The 17,527-nt window shown below is 46.6% G+C and overlaps 1 protein-coding gene across 3 annotated transcripts in view; it reads right to left on the reverse strand.

Moving 5' to 3' along the window:
* Positions 1–1,029: 1,029 nt before the first annotated feature.
* Ppm1f (protein phosphatase, Mg2+/Mn2+ dependent 1F) overlaps positions 1,030–17,527 on the reverse strand; it is a 29,898-nt gene continuing 13,400 nt past the window's right edge. For all 3 annotated transcript variants that reach the window (XM_013362514.4, XM_005334478.5, XM_078038848.1), the window contains 5 exons: positions 15,694–15,896; positions 14,459–14,647; positions 12,103–12,246; positions 7,059–7,152; positions 1,030–5,303 (listed from right to left, as the gene is read on the reverse strand). In XM_013362514.4, coding sequence (XP_013217968.1) covers positions 4,924–5,303; positions 7,059–7,152; positions 12,103–12,246; positions 14,459–14,647; positions 15,694–15,896 — 1,010 coding nt within the window. In that variant the 3' untranslated portion in view covers positions 1,030–4,923. The remainder of the gene's footprint in view (positions 5,304–7,058; positions 7,153–12,102; positions 12,247–14,458; positions 14,648–15,693; positions 15,897–17,527) is intronic.

The following is a 17,527-nucleotide window of genomic DNA, read 5'->3' on the forward strand; positions in this document are numbered from 1 at the left end:
ATTCCCTTAAAGTCTAACAGCCTACCACCTAAAGCCTCCTGTGGGGAGGGGGCTACCCAGGCTATATCTCCAAATCAGCCCAGCTCTCCCAAATCACTGGAGCTGCCTGGCCATTCCCAGTTCCTTACCAAAACCCTCCTTTTTGCTGCTGGTTGATCTTCCTGGATCTTTTCTTAAAAGCATTTTTTTTGGGGGGGGGGATTGAACTCAAGGGCACTTGACTACTGAGTCACATACACAGCCCTTTTTTTGTATTTTATTTAGAGACAGGGTCTCACTGAGGCTGGCTTTGAACTCTTGGATTCTCCTGCCTCCGCCTCCAGAAACACTGAGATTACAGGTGTGTGCCACTGCACGCAGCTATAAAAACATTCTTGAAGTATATTCACTGAATTGAGAGAGAGAATCTTGCCCCTCAGGAACCATTAGTAGTGAAGTCTTCTTGGGACTTCCTTCTGGGCTTTTTCTCTTTAGCCCCAGCTGCAAACCTGGCTCCCTACTAAGTAACCCAAGTCTGTTGACTATGCTTCTGTCCTTGCCCTACGTGGGAGGTCCTGCTGCAGGCATGCAGCTAGCCCTGGTGGGAGTGGCCAGGGCAGCCCTGCAATACAAAGGGTAGAGTGGCAGGCAGGCAATAGTAATGGAGGCAGAAGAAATGCTTAGTGCTTTGATTTTTCCCCTGAATATTTTAGGAGGTATTATGAAGGCATATAGCCACCTGTGGGTCCAAGTCTGACATGCTGGGATGGTCTCATCCTTGGTAGTGAAGTATGGTTCCTGGAGTCACCAGGTGCTCCCGGGACTCCCTAATGTCCTGGGCCTCAACCCTTTCCCACAACCCTTCTGCTGGTGGTGGGAGTGGTCTTGAAGCCTCAGGGATGAAAAGCAGGCTGGGTTGGCTAAAAGGGATGCTTCTCAAGATTTGTAGACAATTTCCCAACACCTCAGGAGCTTTTAAACATACCCTGGATTTCCATTATTAATGGTATTAAGAGGTAGAAAAGAAAGCACAACTCAGGAGACAAAGAGTCTCAGAATTCATAGTTTATTGACACTTCAGCATGGTGGGTCCCTGGGAAGAGACCACCCTTCTGGCCTTTTCACCTTGGGACTTGTCCCTAAGACCAGGGGAAACAGTCGTTATGTCTTGGAACAAGACTCCCTGTCACACAAGAACACAACTCCCAGGAAGCCCCCTGAGGTGTGCACAGATAAACCCTTGGCAAGGCCCACATGGCACGTGAATGGCAAAGCTCGGCGCATTTGGCAAAGCTGTGGAGTCTCGGCAAAAGCACAGGACTCCAGGGGCTGCCCCCTTTGGACTACGGAGGCAGAATCAAATCAGAAACAGCTTATTTTACACAGGCCTACCTGGCTTCCATATAGTTTGGGTCAGGACCAGGCCTAGGAAAGGCCAGAGCTGTCCTTCCAGCCCTGGGAATACTGCTGAGGTAGCAGGGATGCCAAACTTGCCACAGCAGGGGAGAGGGTGAGGACTGGGGCTGCATGCTGACCCCAGAGAGGGCAGGAGGAGCCAGACCATGGTCAATGGCAGGGGCTCATCCAAGGCTGACCTCAAATCTCAGGAAGCCTGTTACTCTCTCAGAGGGCCTGAGACTCCATTGGCTGCCCTGCCCATACTGTATCCCTATGCTCCCTAAAATATACCCACTTCCTATCTTGGATTTTGACCAGAACACCCTTGAGAGTGTAGCTGTGGCCTCCTGCCCTTCCTACACCTACAACCCCTGCAGGCCTCAGCTGGGAGTCAGCCTTACCTGTAAAAGCAGGGTTTGGTTTCTCCAGCTTTTGTATTCCATATAAGGTGCTGGCATCTGTAACTCGATTCTTTTCCAACCCACTTAATTTTAAGAATAGACACTAATAATACTTAATCACTGGTTCCTGCTGGCTGTGGGGGAGGGGTCCTCTGCACTGGTATTAGTGCATCTTCCCCAGGCCCACTAGGCTCACCTTGAGTAGCCCCTGAGCTTCCAGGATTCCAAAAGTTGAAGTCATTCCAGACACTGTGCAACCTTTGTGTCTTACAAAAGGGAAACTGAGGCCCAGAGAGATGCAACAACTTGTTCAGCTCATAGAGTGAGCTGGTGGTAAAGCTGAAACTTGAGAAGGATTTGGATTTTTCAGACCAGCATCCCTCTTGGGACTAAGGCCCCAAAAGGAGGTGGCCCAGGAATCTAGGAAGCTAAAGATACCTGGTGACTTCTGGTCCAGCCCCAGTCAAGATGGAAGGGCTTTCCATCACCTAGGAGTTGGTGTAAGGCCAGTCCCTGACAGGAGAACAAAGCCTCCCTTGGTCCCAAGGTAAGGATGGAGCAGCTCTCAATGTTTACTCCAGACTTCTGCCAGGCAGGGGCTTGGACATTGCCATGGCAGGACAGCCTGGCTCAGGGTAGTGGGAGGTGCTCAGACAATCCTGGGGAAGGGGTTTCCTCTCTGTTGAGCTAAGAGGACATCTAGTAGAGACTCAGACCACAGTATGAATCATACCACCAAATGGTTGTGGTCTAAACCCCTCAAGGGAGAAACTCCACTCTTGGCAAAATGAACAGAATAAGATTATCAAAAGAATAGGGAAAAAGAGAAGCAATAGCTCCCTCTTTCTGTCAGGTCACCGCCAGGGCAGGACGCTAGCATGGATGTGGGATGCTACATCCCAGCATCTTGTTCAGCCTTGAGCTGAGGGCACAAGGGGTTCTGATTTCTGGCCCTCAGAAGGCAACAGGGCCTTCAAGTTAAGCAATACCTGATCATTGTTGGTGACCAACCATTCTCTGAATAACAATGTTTAAGATGCTTTCTATCAGGGGACCTTGAGCAAGGCACTGACCGCATGGTTTAAGACCTTCATCCCTGCTCTGGGACTAGGGGTGAACACTGAGCATGCAACTGCATGCTCTACCAAGGTTGGCTCTCTTCCTTCCTGTGGACAGTAGACCTGTCTTGGGTGGGCGACTCTTGAATCCATTCTGTGAACTGAGAGAAGGGCCAAGGCAATCTGAGCACAGCTGTGCAGACATTTCTGGGGCCCTGCTGTCTTCAGGTGGACACTGATTATCACTGAAGGGACCTCATAGCCAAACCTCCTTTTGCCACTTCTATAAGCATTGGCTGAACCATCCATTGCTCCTTGGACCTGCTAGCCTCTGCTGGAGCAGCCCTGCTCATCACTTATTTCTTCCCACTGAGGCTACTTCTGAAGGGCCTAAGTTGTTCAACCCTCTCTGTACCCCTAGTGTCCCTGCCCTCTGCCTGGCTTCCTTACCAGTCCTGCCACTTTTGCCCCTACACATACTATGTGAGCTCTTTTAGGCACCTAAGTATCATCGCATATGAGCCTCACTCTCCAGATGTTCTAGGGAATGTGGGAATCTCTCATGGCTGTTCAGGCTATAGGGCAGAGCCCAGCAGGGGAGGGTACCAGTCACAGAAGCCAGATGAGGAGCTGTGGCTGGTGCTGTCAGAGTGCCAACAGCATTCCCACTGCCTTTAGCCAAAGCTGGAGACCCTGGGCTGTCTCCAGGTTTGCCAGACCCTCTTAATTGTTTATACCAAAGAAACCTATGTGATTACAAATACACAAAGATATTCTGGAACATTCCAGTCAAATAGCAATAAAGTTCCTCTGCCTGTGGTTGGGGCCAGGGGGTAAGAGACAGATGTCACCTGGGATCCCAGAGCCCTGTGGTCTGGGAGTGGTCCCACAGTAGCCGTGGCTCCTGCCAGTCATCTCAGGGAGGCTCCTAAGGGTGCTTGGTATTACAAAGAGGCAAAAGAACTCTTCCAGAAGGATGTCTAGCTAAAAATCATGACTCCCTAACAAAACAAATGCTGCTTTTGTGAGAACTTCAAAACACCTATCAAGATCCATGGCGGGATGAGCAGTTCTCATCTACCCCCAAAGCTGTTTAAGGCACTTGAATGGCTTATTAACACCACCTGGAAAAGTTTCTATTTCAATCCTGATTTAGAAAAAAATTCAGTAATACTGCAACAAAAAAGTTTCCACAAAAAAAAGGTTTAAAAAAAAAAGAGTAAATACTTAAGTTTTCTAAGAAGTAAAATAAACACCAATCTCTGCTTAAATTATATGACACTGTGGGTCATCTTGGCACTGAAAAAACAAAGATAAACCTGAAATACTGCTTCTGGATCAGACTTTTCCCTGGAATAAAATCTGAACTTACACAAAAGACAAGTGTGTCATGTCGAAGGTTTTGAACTCCACCTCCTCAGGGTGCTCAAGGGAAGAGAGAGGACCTGGAAGGCCTTAGCACATCACAGGCTGCCTAATGGCTGCTGTGAACCAGAGCCCTGGTGCCCCCTTTCTTTCCAGCAAGGCCACTTTCTCTTCTCTTGGAAGCTGGCATGACCTGTGGGCCTGTCATACCCAGCCACAGCCAAGGCCATAGCCATAGCGAGAAGCCATGAGAAACCTGGGCTGGACACCCTGCCTAATGGGCCTGACCCAGGATGCTTGAAGATGTCTGAGGCTCCTGGATCTGTCTGAGGGTCCCAGGCGCAGGTGCAGCTTGCTGTTCCACATACACACCCTGTGTCTTTGATTGGGCTGCCACCAGGTGCTTATGGCCTCTGGTCTTACCCCTTCTCTGATGGGAGGTGGGATAAAGAGCTGGTTCACTTCCAGGGCCATCCTCTTTGGTGAGGTCTTTCCCCTATGTTTCCTTCTGAGACATACCAGCTGCCTGATGCAGTTCTATGGGTGCCACCCAGGACAGGCTGCAACACGCACCATGAACGGCTCGGGGTACTGGGGGAAGCGCTGTATGGGTGGGCACCCTCTGACGACTACCGCCTGTTGGGTCCTAAGGCCTCTAAGGGGGAGAATCACAAGGATGGAGGGGGAGGGGTCAGGATGGGATGATGGGGGCCCTAGACCACCTAACTTCTCTGTGGAGTGTTGGTCTCAGGCTCTGAGAAACCAGAGAGCAAGTTCTGGCTTCTCACATCTGCCAGGGAGTCCCCTGCACCCTGGATCTTGCTTTTCAGCAGCTCTTCGGGGTCCCTGAGGAAGACCACCATGACTGTGATGTTGTCATGGGAGCCTCGCTCCCGGGCTGCAGCCACCAGATCCTCGGCGACATGAAGCCCGCATCCCTGCTGCCTCACCAGGTGGTTGTGGACAAGGCTGGTGACTTCCTGGTGGGAGACGACGTCGAAGAAGCCATCACAGGCAAGCAGCAGGTAGTCCTCAGAGCCTGTCAGCTCCCAGGAGGCTGCATCTGCCTCCCCAGACACATAGGGCTTCTGGAAGATATCTCCTGGGCAAGGGAGGAAGAGCTGTTTGTCAGAGGACCTTACTTCTTTCCTTCTGCCTAGGCCCCAACCTCATTGCTGGTTACTGCTCCCAAGCCCTGAGAGTACAGAGCCCACCTGTCCTCACAAAATCTGTAGCCCCCATATGCAAACTATCCCAATGTTTCTAGCCCTCCTTGAAATCCCCTGACCATGACTTAGCCCAATCTTCCCAATTTCCACTCAGACAGGGCTTTTGTTGCTTTCTTTACTCCTGCTGGCCCTCTCCTGGTATGTCCAGAGATACAATGGCGTCAGCAGTATGAAGATGGGCTATTACCTCATCTGCCAAGGACAGGACATTTCAGGAGGGTGAGAGGGGCCAGTGGCAAATTCCAGGGAATAAGCTGGGAAGGGAATGATTTTTAAGTACTTGAAAGGGCCAGGTGTGGTCTCCAGACTGAGACCTAGCAGTGATGGGATACTGAGAAAATGGGATGAGAAACTGCTGTGTTTTTCAAAAAGATAAACAGGAATCATGTGTGTGTGTGTAACCTCACTTAAGAATTATTTAGAGACCCTGTCTCTAAATAAAATACAAAATAGGACTGTGGATGTGGCTCAGTTGTCGAGTGCCCCTGAGTTCAATCACCAGTTCCAAAAAAAAAAGAAATATTTAAAGGTTTCCTACTAGACTTTGGGGGGATCTGTTTTAATTAAGATTTAACAATATAGGGCTGGGGTTGTGGCTCAGTGGTAGAGTGCTTGCCTAGATCATGTGAGGCACTTGGTTTGATCCTCAGCACCACGTAAAAATAAATAAATAAAATAAAGGTATTGTATCCATTTATAGCTAAAACATAAATATTTTATTTATATATATATATGTACAAACACACACACAAAATAATTAACAATACATAACTTAAAATGCAATTATGGTGGGAGATGAAAATTTCTTAGGTGTTTAGTTGTAGTTTTTAAATCTTTTCTACACCTGTCACAATCTGATAACATAAACACAGTATGGATGATCCCTGATGTATGATGGTTAAACTTATGATTTTTTTGGCTTTACAATGATGTGAAAGCAATACAAATAAAAAAAAAAACCCTGCAGTTTGAATTTTTTAAATATATATTTTTTAGTTGTAGTTGAACACAATACCTTTATCTCATTTATTTATTTTTATGTGGTATAGAGTATTGAACCCAGCACCTCGAACATGCTAGATGAGCGAGCACTCTACCACTGAATCACAACCCCAGCCCTCGCAGTTTGAATTTTGCTCCTTTTGTGGGTTAGTGATCTATAGTCTGATTCTTTTGGTACTGCTGGCAGCAGTGAACTGCAGCTTCCAGTCAGCCCCATAATCGACAGAAAACAACTGAAATCCAACAGTAGATTGTATTGCTAAGCTAGGATGCTTGCTAAGTTAGCTGCATTAAACACATTTTTGACTTCAGATATTGTCAACTTACTAGGGATTTATTGGCAGCTAATTCTACCATAAGTCAAGGAGAATTCTTGCAAACAAACCCTTTTTGGCATCCTCAGGCTTTCCCCTAAGAGGGGTGGTGAGCCCACCCTTAGCTTATGCCCATGGGAAGATTGAGAATTGTTAGCCTTTCTCTGCTTTTAGCTCCTACATGGTTCAGCCCTCCCCAAATCCTTAATGCCACTTTATCCTAAACCACTGGGTAAGCCCTTGGCCATAGTTTCAGGTCTGGGCATCCAGGAACCTCCCTCTGCCTGTGCCCACTTCTGTTATCACCCTTACCTATGGCTCTGGAGACGGCCAGGGTCCCATTGACTCTCCAGCAGTCCATGAAAGACACGAAGCCGCCCAGTGCTTCAATGCGTGCCTTCTCATCCTATAGGGAGACAATCAAGAGTTTGAGGCCTCAGTGAGTCCTTGGGACAGGGCCCCCCCAATGCCAATGCCTAAGCAGAGAGACTGAGCTGGTTTCTAAGACGTGTTCAAAGACCTATCACTTAAACCAAGTCAGGAGGTTCATAAATGCATGCAAATTAGACATCATTAAAAAGAGAGAACTATAAATAACATGCAAGTCCTTCAATTGCAGGAATGACTAAGTATAAGGAATGGTGGATCACCTGAGGCCAATAAACCATGACTCTGTCCCTGAGCAGTGTTTTGGGACCAGGGAAGTGCTTAAAGCATCAGAAAGACACGAGTCCCAGATTTAAATGATAGATCTTTCAACTTAGGCCTACTGTCCTTACTTTGAAAGTTGCTGGGACAAGATGAAGCATGTGATACATATGTGCAGCCATAGGGAGGACCCATGAAACCTAAGCCAGGCCCTGGCTGGCAGTCCTGTGCCTGCTTTGTTCTTGTCCTTTTCCCTCCACCTAAGCTCATTTCTAGGTACTCTCTGCTCACCAGAGGACCATGATGCTCCAGTCCAACTTATTTCCACAAGTCTCTCAAAAACTTTCTTTGGTCCTATTAGTTTCCCCAAAGAAGAGAGGTTTTCCAGATATGGATCTGTTGCCTGAAGGCTGGTGACAATAGTTGAGTGCATCCCATGTGCCTTACTGGGAGCAAGGTATCTCACACGTCTACTGCAGGAGGGAGGATGTCCTTTAGTCCTAATTTAATTGTTGGGTAAGCTACCTGACTTTGCAACATGCTCACATAGTCTCTGGGGCACAGCACTAGCTGGACAGGCTGGGACACTGTCCTGATGCAGACACTTTACAGGAGGCTGGAGGACAGAGTCTTTCATGTGGTTGACAGCACTCAAGATTGGGCTTTTGTGTACAGTTCCCCCATAGAGGATATCACAGTAGGAATGATAGGAATTCACTTTGTAGGCACTCTGACCCAACAGAGTGAGCTGCTATGGCCCTGTACAGTGAATGGATGGGTGCCTGGTGGGCTCAGACTCTTGGTCACTAGAAGCAGTCACCTAGTCCAGCCTAGCGTGGAATTCTTAAAACTGTGAAGGAGGCAGGACTAAGGGACCTCAAAGGCTCCCAAAGTTGCCCTTGGGTCTAAGCAGGGCCAGAGAAAGTCATGAAGGCCAGAAGGAGGAAAGGAAGAATGGAGCTGAGGGTCGGAGAGAAGGGGTAAAAGAAGCATATGGACAGACATACTATACATGCAAATTCACAGGTGTTCACGCATACGTGTGTTCACACATGCACCCACAAGGAACCTGAAGACCAGCTAGGAGCTGCAGATGGGAGCAGACCCCTTATCCCCTCAGGCTTTCCCCTAAGAGGGGTGGTGAGCCCACCCTTAGCCTATGCCCATGGGAAGATATGTTGAGAATTGTTAGCCTTTCTCTGCTTTTAGCTTCTACATGGTTCAGCTCTCCCCAAATCCTTAATGCCAGGAGGTGGGGACAGTAAGTGGGGGTTACCAAAGGAGAACTATGAGATTCTCCCAGGGGTTCCCCATAAGTGGAGGTACACAGCCCATATTCATCCACCTTCAACCTTGGGATGGGTACTGACAAAAGACCTGGGCTTACTTACTATAGTCCCTCTTGGGAGCAGGATTTTCCCAAGGAGTCTGAAAAGCAGGGAGCCTAGGCCTTCCAAATAGCAGGACCCTCCTTCCTGAAGCCTCAGACCCCTGAGGTGGCTGTGGGGACAGGGCTGAGTTAGAGGCTGGGAGGACCCCTGGGCCATGCTGCTCTCCTGGGCCTGTGACCCCCCCCATCCTGACAGCCATGCAGTTTGGAAACTAACAGGGTCCCCTGGGCCAACAGACACACTCTGTCCATGCAGGCTTCCTAGGCTTTGGGACCTAGAGCACTGAAACTGAAGCAGACCTGCCTCATCACACTTGGTCCTGTAACCCTGGTCTTGTGTCCAGATCCCCTTCCCCTTCCATGTCTTCCACTTCCATTTGTACTAGCCACAGCAGTCTCACCACAGCCACAGCTGGACCAGCTTGGCTTGGTCCAGGACCACAGTGTCTCCTATCTCCTTGGATACCTACCCTCTCAGCTCTCCTTTGTTCCTTCTGCCTCACCTTCCTCATCTTTCTGATCTCCCAGCTCAAACCCCATGCTGTTGGCCTAACAGTTCCATTAATAGCCATGTTCTCCAGGGTTTACAAGGCCCTAGTGATAGCTGCCCACAGCATCATTATTTTCTTGGATGCCTATGCCCTCTCATGTCTCCATCCTTAAACCTGAGCTTTTCCTTCTGTCTCTCCTAAAGTAGATCCTTGCTGCAGCTTGTCTGCCATGACCTGTGACTGCAGATGATTCTTATAACTCTCCTGGCTTTAGTTTTTTATGACCTAGCCCTTTGGTGGTCTGAACATTTTAGAAGCTTCTAGTGATTTCTTACAGAATAATTCTTGGCCCAGGGCAGCCCTGCAGGTCAGTGTTCTTTGAGTCTGATTCTTGCTTAATCTCTCTCTCATTTCCTGGACATTGTCACTGGCCTGCCTTCAAGATGTGGCCCCACGGTCCACTCCCATTCCTCTCTGCCTTGTCTTCTCCAGCACTCTGTCCATGTCCTGTACCCTCACCAGTAATTCCTTGCTTTTTCATTAGACAGGGAGTTACTGGGAGACAGGTCATGGGTTCTGTGTTGTCATCTTGCCGCCTCTGTTACCTTGAACAGAGTAGGTGACAAATGTCTGCTGGCATGAACTGACTCCAGTGGCAGAAGCAGCTCTGTTTAGACAGTTACGGTTAAGGCAGCAACATGGGTCCCCACACAATCCTCAGTACCAAGCAAAGACATCTTTCTGAGCTCTGTCATGGCACCACAATGTAGGGACTAAATGATGATGTAAGATGGCTCACCAGGTGCATGGTAGAGAGGAATGGGAGTAGGGCATTATTTGGAAAAGGTCCCCACTGGGCTTCAGAGGAAGTGCTGGACATTGGGCCTGCAGAGATGTGCCCAAGTGCTCTAAGCAGAGGTTTGCACCTAATCCAAACCTGGTTACATTTCACCTGTCTTGGGGAGAAGGGCCCATTAGGGAGCAGGTAACAATTCCCCTCCCATGGTTGTGGTGGCAGCAGGGTGGAAGAGACTATCTACCACTTTGGCTATATGCTCTAGAAAAATGACTAAGCCTATCTAAGCCTCAGTTCTCTCTGTAAAAATGGGGAGAGTACATGTGTGGCCCATGTCAGAGCCTTGGTGGTTATCAATACCTGATAGTCTGTCCTATTTTCCTAATCTAGAAGCCACAAAAAGAAAAGACTGTTCAACCCCACTGCAGGAAACCCAAAACTCTTACATGGAAAAAGCCTGTAAACACAGACAAGGGAGAAACGACAAATGCAGAAAACTTTGCAAATCACCAGACAAGAGCCAAACTCTGCAACATGTCTAAGGTGCCTACAAACTGTAACAAATAGGCAAAGGACGGGAACAGAGCACACACAGGAAAGGCAATGAAAATGACCTTGAACTTTTGAAAAAAGTTTAAACTTGCTCTGTAAGATGAAAAAGCAAACTAAACAACTGCCCTTAGATATCTTTCTGACCTCTCAGATGGGTGGAATCCCACAGGTTGGTGGGACTAGGGGTAATGGAGCCTCTCAAATGATTTGCTTAAGCATCCACCTGCTGGCTTAGCCCAAGGAAGGCAGCTGGGCAAAATCTATTAAGACTGTAGATTCTTCTATTCTGACAGAGCAATTCTACTTGTAGAAATCTGTTTTAAAAATTTACAGGGGCTGGGGTTGTGGCTCAGTGGTAGAGCACTTGCCTAGCATGCGTGAGGCACTGGGTTCGATTCTCAGCACCACATATAAAGAAATAAAATAAAGATTCATCAACAATTAAACAATATTAAAAAAACTATATACACACTCAACAATGTGAAGTACAAAGCTATTCATTGCTGTAATGTTTTTAGCACTGGAAGATTCAAGATCTTAATACCTATCTTAAAGGTAAGATTATAACTAAATGATGAATGAAATGCCATAGGTCTCTATGAAATGATGAATGAAATGCCATAGGTCTCTATGAAAGGACGGAGTGCTTTACATGCTGATGTAAGATGGCTCACCAGGTATATGGCTAAGTGAAAAAAGCCAGTGCAGAGCAGTGTGTGGAAAAACAGGGTTTGGAGTGGGACATACAGGCATTCCTTGATATCCAATATTTCCACTTTGACCTTTGGGGACAGACAGACATTTGTGAAATATGGTCTGGGGCCGGGGTGGTGGCTCAGTGGTAGAGTGCTAGCCTCGTATGTGTGAGGCACTGAGTTTGATTCTCAGCACCACATGTAAATAAATAAAATGAAAGTCCACTGACAAACTAAAAAAAATATATTTAAAAAAAAAATATGGTCTGAGCAGGAGCATGATCCTAATGTCTAGGTAATGACCTTGAGGTTCAAATAGGTGAGTGATCTCAGAATCCCAGGATCCCAGTGTAGCCTGTAACTAATACAGTCCTATGCCTGTTCCTCCCAGTCCCAGTAGAGTGTCACCTCTTTGCCCCTAGCCCATGGTCAGCCACTCCTTGTTCATGTGCTTATAGAACTCTATAATAGGATAAGTTGATCCCACTTGTTGAGGGAGAGGGCCCAGCTATTGTCAGGACCTCTGGGCTCCATCTCACTGTGATCTACAGAACTTGGGGCTCCCTGGCCACTCAAGTGAGGCAGGAGAGTCCTCCCTCTGCAGGAGAGCCAGTAGTTTCTAGGGCCCTTTATACTTTATTATCTGCCAACAATACCTTGCTGTTCTTCTGGCATTCTGTTTCCCTTTGAGGTTCCCTACACAGGGAACTTGAGTCCCCTACACAGACACAAACATGATGGGTGTTTGGAAATGTCCTGGGCTTAGACAGAGGGAACCCTTTACCTGTCGCTCAGGTTTGTGTGGTTCCATCAGCTTCACCACTTGTCCCTGTTGCACCAGGATGACCTGGGAGTCCCCGAGCCATGCGACGTGCAAAGTCGTTCCTGTGATAAGTGCACACACGCCTGTGGTGCCACTCTGCAGCCGCTGCAAGAGAGGGGACCCAATTGGGTGAGGTGTGACCTGGAGCCTGCATGGCAAGCACATGCTGAATGAGACAGAACCGCTGCTGGAGCAGTACCCGGTGAAAAAGAGGACTACAGAACCCACAGTAGCAAAGATGAATTGAATTGTGTAATGATTACACCACATGGAAGGAGAACACACCTTATGGAACCCCACTGATAACAAACTCTGGAACACCAAGCTTGTCTGTAGCGGCAAGATACAGAAGAGCAAGTCTGATGAGTGGGCACAAAGGGCAGAAAGAGGACAGGAATGACATAGGGCAAGAAAAATTTTGGGGTGTGATGAATATGTCCATTACTGAAGTGGGGATTTTATGGGTATACATATAAGCCAAAGTTTATCCAATTGCATACTTTAAATATATGTGATTTATTATTGTCAGTTATATTTCAATAAAGCTGTTTAAAGAAAATAATGGAGGCTGGAGGTATAGTACGTGTGAGGCCCTGGGTTCTCTCTGAGCACTGCCAAAAAACAAAAAAGAAAAATAAAATAAACACCTGCTTCAGAGACTCTGTTTTGTACGCTGAGAAACAGTACTAAGCTCAGTGGCCTGTTTTACCTACTGAAGGTAGAGTGGCCAGGAGAAAAGACTTATCAGTTTCCCATTAGGCTCCCCCTTATGATTTTAGGTGCTCTACAGTTATTTGTTAAGATGCAAAATCCAGCTCAGCTCCACTGAATTCCACTAAGGTATGTGGTCAGGTATGTGATGACAGGGTGACTCCTGAGGCAGGACTTGTAAGCAATCTGAATCTTAGTTTCCCATTGTCTAAAATAGGCCCAATAGTAGAATGGCCCTCACAGGGTTGGGAGAGCACAGTGAAGTTAGGGCCAGTAGGGATACTGCGCTGTTTCTTCTTTCAGAACCGACAGCCTCATTCATACACACAGATAAAACTCTTGAGAGCAAAGTGTGCTCTAGGTAGACATCAGCAGCCTATTGAGACCTTGCCCAGAAGAGCAAGGGGAGGTGGGATGTATATTGTTTTACATTTTCTGTATTTTATGATGAGCTAATATCTTAGAGCCTTTTTGATCCTAGAGAGACTGCCCTCACAGCTAGCTAATTCCTAGAGACAGCATACACCTGGCCTGTTAGTGCACCTTTCATGGGCAAGCCAGCTGATAATGAGTTCATGTTCCCCTAAACCTCCTTCCTTACCTACCAAGCAAAGTTCACCCTGCCCTGGATGGCTTCAGAGCCTGATATAATGGAAGGCTGGGGGCCAACCTATGTATAAAACTGACTTGAGGTTATTCAAACCATCCAATTCTGAGCTTGCTGGAACTTGCCTGCCTGGCCTCATTGGTGTCTTCCTTGGAGGTCATATTGGCCTCACTCCCTATGCTTCCTGACCCACCCTGGTGCTTCCCTGGGTGGTCCTTATGACATGGTATGCCTCCTCCTTTTGGAAGCTGGAAGTAATAAACTCTTCTGCCAAGTCACTTGTTGCCTTACCATGTTTGATTAAAACAAAACCCTGAGTACATTTGAAAACAGCCTGCCTTTCCTCCCATGGTCTATAGACCACTGCAGGCTTACATTGTTGAGGGCTGAGCAAGCTGAGTCAGGGGTAGTATGGCTTGGAGATTGCTCTAGTGTTTCCCAAAGCTTCAGGTGTTCAAATTTAATCCCTTTCTCAGGTATTAAGGGGGCAGAAACTTAACTATAGTGTTTATAGATGGGGACTTTGGGAGGCAATGGATTAGATAAGGTCATCAGTGGTGGGGTCACAATGGTTGAATCCTGGTGACATGGAAAGGCAGGAAGGCTGGGAGATACAGCCTTGATTTCCTGTCTCTTGACATCTGATGCTCTGAGGGAATTTGCCAGCAAGACTATTAACAAATGAAGCTTCTTGACCTTGTACTTCCAGAATCATAAGTCAAAATAAATCTCCTATCTTCATAAAGTTATATAGCCCCAGGTTATTTTGTTAGAATAATGAAAAATAGCCTAATACAAGGGGCAAGCTTTGTGCTGCTTCCACTCAAATGAGCAATAATGCCCTGTCCTATAAGAATAAAATGACATGACTGCCAGCAGCATTCAGTGAGGATCTTCCTGCACCATCAATCACTTTGGTTTCTTTCCCTCTGAAGAGGCAGGACTCTTTGATGTTAATATCCCCCAAACCACAATTGAGATCCAGTTGCTGGTTCCTACCTCTCTCTTGGCTTTCCAGAGAAACATTTCATCTGTGCGCCGGAAAGCTTCTTTGAGGGCTCCTGCAGGGTCTGTGGGCAGCTCTGGCTGGTGGGCAGTATTAGCATGCACATGAACAGCAGCATACCTTGCGGCATCCACACCTCCATGACCATCAAACACAGCAAAGTAGGCGCGGTCTACGGAGTCCTGGTGGTGAATGCAGTGGGAGTCACAGACTTGCTGGCCTTGCGCCTGGCTGGGGCCCCTGGCCAGCTGCTCTCATCTGGGGAGAATGCAGCCCAGGCAGTGACTAGTATCGCTAAGATTTCAATGTTTGCTACTCCTCCCATAACCAGAATTCATGGGTTGGAAATGTAATCCCCCAAATCTTGTTTATTTTGTGGTACTAGGGATTGAACTCAGGGCCTTGCACATGTTAAGCACTCCACCATTGAGCTATATCCCTACTCCCAAGGTCTTATGGTATTTGGAGATAGGACCTTTGGGAGGTAATTGGAATTAATCCATTCAGGGATTAATGGATAAATGGTTTTCAAGAGAGTGGCTTTGTTATAAAGCAAGTCCTTTTTGGCAAACTTGTTCTATCTCACCATGTGTTTCCCTATGCTGCCCCAGGACTCTGTAGAAGGCCTTCATCAAATGCAGCCCTTGACCTTGTACTTCCCAGTCTGCAGAACTATAAGAAACAAATTTCCTTTATTTATAAATTACCCAGTCTTGAGTATTGTATTGTTGAAATAGAAAACAGACTGAAACAGGCAGTATCTGGAAGAATCTACATGATCTTTATTATCAGAAGGATAAACCTGTCTCATGCACTTATGAATTGGGAGATTTGGAAGAGGGAAGCCTTTGAAGCCTTAGTTTCACCATCTGTACTGGGCTGCTAAGATGTACCAGGGTGTTCTTAGTGCTAGGGTAAATGTGGCACTGGGGCCTACTCTTACAATAGATATAGTCCAACTGTTGCCTTTTTTGGTTCTTCCCTGGGAAAGCAGGGTATCCGGCAACTTGGCCCAAAGTTGCTGGTACTATTAATTAGGGCTTTTAGATTCTCCCTAGGAAGTGCCTTTAGAGCTGCCCAGCACTTCAGTCTTGAGATTACAGCCAAGAGATGTTCTTCCTGGCTTAACTGGCATCTCTTCTTAGTACCCAATGTCCCCACCTCTGCTCTAGTTTTTCTATGCTGGTGTAGGATACCACCTGCCCCTGGACCCTGCAGGTTCACTTACAGAGAAACCGAAGAGCTGGTTGAAGGTGGGAAGGAATACATGCCGGTCCTCCATCTTGCGGCGAGTGTTCCGGATGGCATGGATGGAGACCAGCCACTGCCGTTGTGGGGTCCAGGCAGTCAACGGCACCTGCTTCTGCCACTGGCCACATACTTCCCAGAGCTGGTTAAAGAAACTCCGTGCCAGGCCTTTGGCATCTAGCACTGATGGGCACGATGAAGGAATTGTTAGGGAAGCACAAACCATGCCTACTGAGGCTTTACTGGCTCTCTATTCCCCTTTCTTGTCATTTCCCTTGGTATTCTAGATAGTACCCACCACTAGTCTTCATGGACCCCACAAGCCAATCACCTACCAGGACATGCTGAGAACACCAATCTAATAACCTATGCATGACAGTGTGTTGTCAGCAATCAGAAATGTCCAATAAGTACCAAAAAGTCTCTGATCCCATGATGGGGTAACTCCACTCATTGGAACTCGCCATAAATAAATATGGGACATGCAAAAGTAATTTAAGGACAAAGTAAAGAATCATTTTATAATTGTCCATTAATTAGAAACAATATATATCTACTGTCAGATGAATGATCAAGTAAATTCTGGTCTATTTTCTCTTTTTGTTTTTGAGACAGGATCTCATTAAGTTGCTCAAGCTGGTTCTGAACTCATAATCCTTCTGCTTTACCCTCCTGAATAGCTGGGATTACAGGCACATACCACCACAACCAGGTGTTGGCTTATTCTTTTGATGAAGAATTAAGTTGCTCTTTATTAAAAATGACTTTCATGACTAAAGCACACAACTATCATATGACCCAGCAATTGTATTCCTGAGTACTTACTCCAGAAAAATAAAGATTGTTCACACAAAAACTTATACACAAATGTTCATAGTAACTTTAATGATAATAGCTCAAATCTGGAATTAGCCTAGTTGTTCAACATGTAAATGTTGCTGAGTGTGGTGGCACAAGCCTGTAATCCCAGTGACTTGGGAGGCTGAGGCAGGAGGATTGCAAATTTGAGCCTGGCCTTAGCAACTAATGAGGCCCTAAGCAACTTAGCAAGACTCTGTCTCAAAATAAAAAATAAAAGGCTGGGGATATGTCTTAGTGGTTAGGCACCCCTGGGTTTAATATCCTATCTAGTACCAAAACCAAACCAAAACCCCCAAAAAACCAAAATAAAAAACTCAAACCAAAAAACATGTAAATGGTTAAGCAAACTGTGGTTCATCCATACCTTGGGATACTACTCAGTAAAAGAACTACCAGTATATCAGAATGAACTACCAACATATGGAACAATCTGGGTTGATCTCCAGTGAAATAAGCCAATCCCCCAAAGCTATACATTGTATGATCCCATTGTGTAGATTCTTAAAAATCACAATTTGTATAATTTAATCATGAATACATGAAAAAACACCTGGACCAGAAAAAAAAGGGTGGAAATGGCACACAACCAAGATGTCACAGAGTAGGTGCCTACTGGGGCAGGTTCTATGGGTGATTTTTTTCCCTCCTTATTTGCACTTGTTTTAATATTTTCTCAATTTTCTGTTAAAGTGTTTGCTTCATGTAATGACTTTAAAATACATTCATCAACTCTTTGAAGTTGGTGATTTGTTTCTGATAAATGGATTAATATGGAAGAGATCATGTGTGGTTTCTAAGAGGTACTATGGCTTCCAGCTTGCATGCATGTTTTCTTCTCTGTGATTCAATCATTTTGGAAGGGGATTCCCCAGTGCAGTGGCACACTATATGACCACAACCTCATGAGAACCTGGGCAAAATCACCTTCCTAAGCTTCTCCCAAATTCCAGGCT

This window comes from Ictidomys tridecemlineatus, chromosome 2 (genome assembly GCF_052094955.1).
Source record: "Ictidomys tridecemlineatus isolate mIctTri1 chromosome 2, mIctTri1.hap1, whole genome shotgun sequence".
In the NCBI taxonomy this organism is placed as follows: Eukaryota; Metazoa; Chordata; class Mammalia; order Rodentia; family Sciuridae; genus Ictidomys; species Ictidomys tridecemlineatus.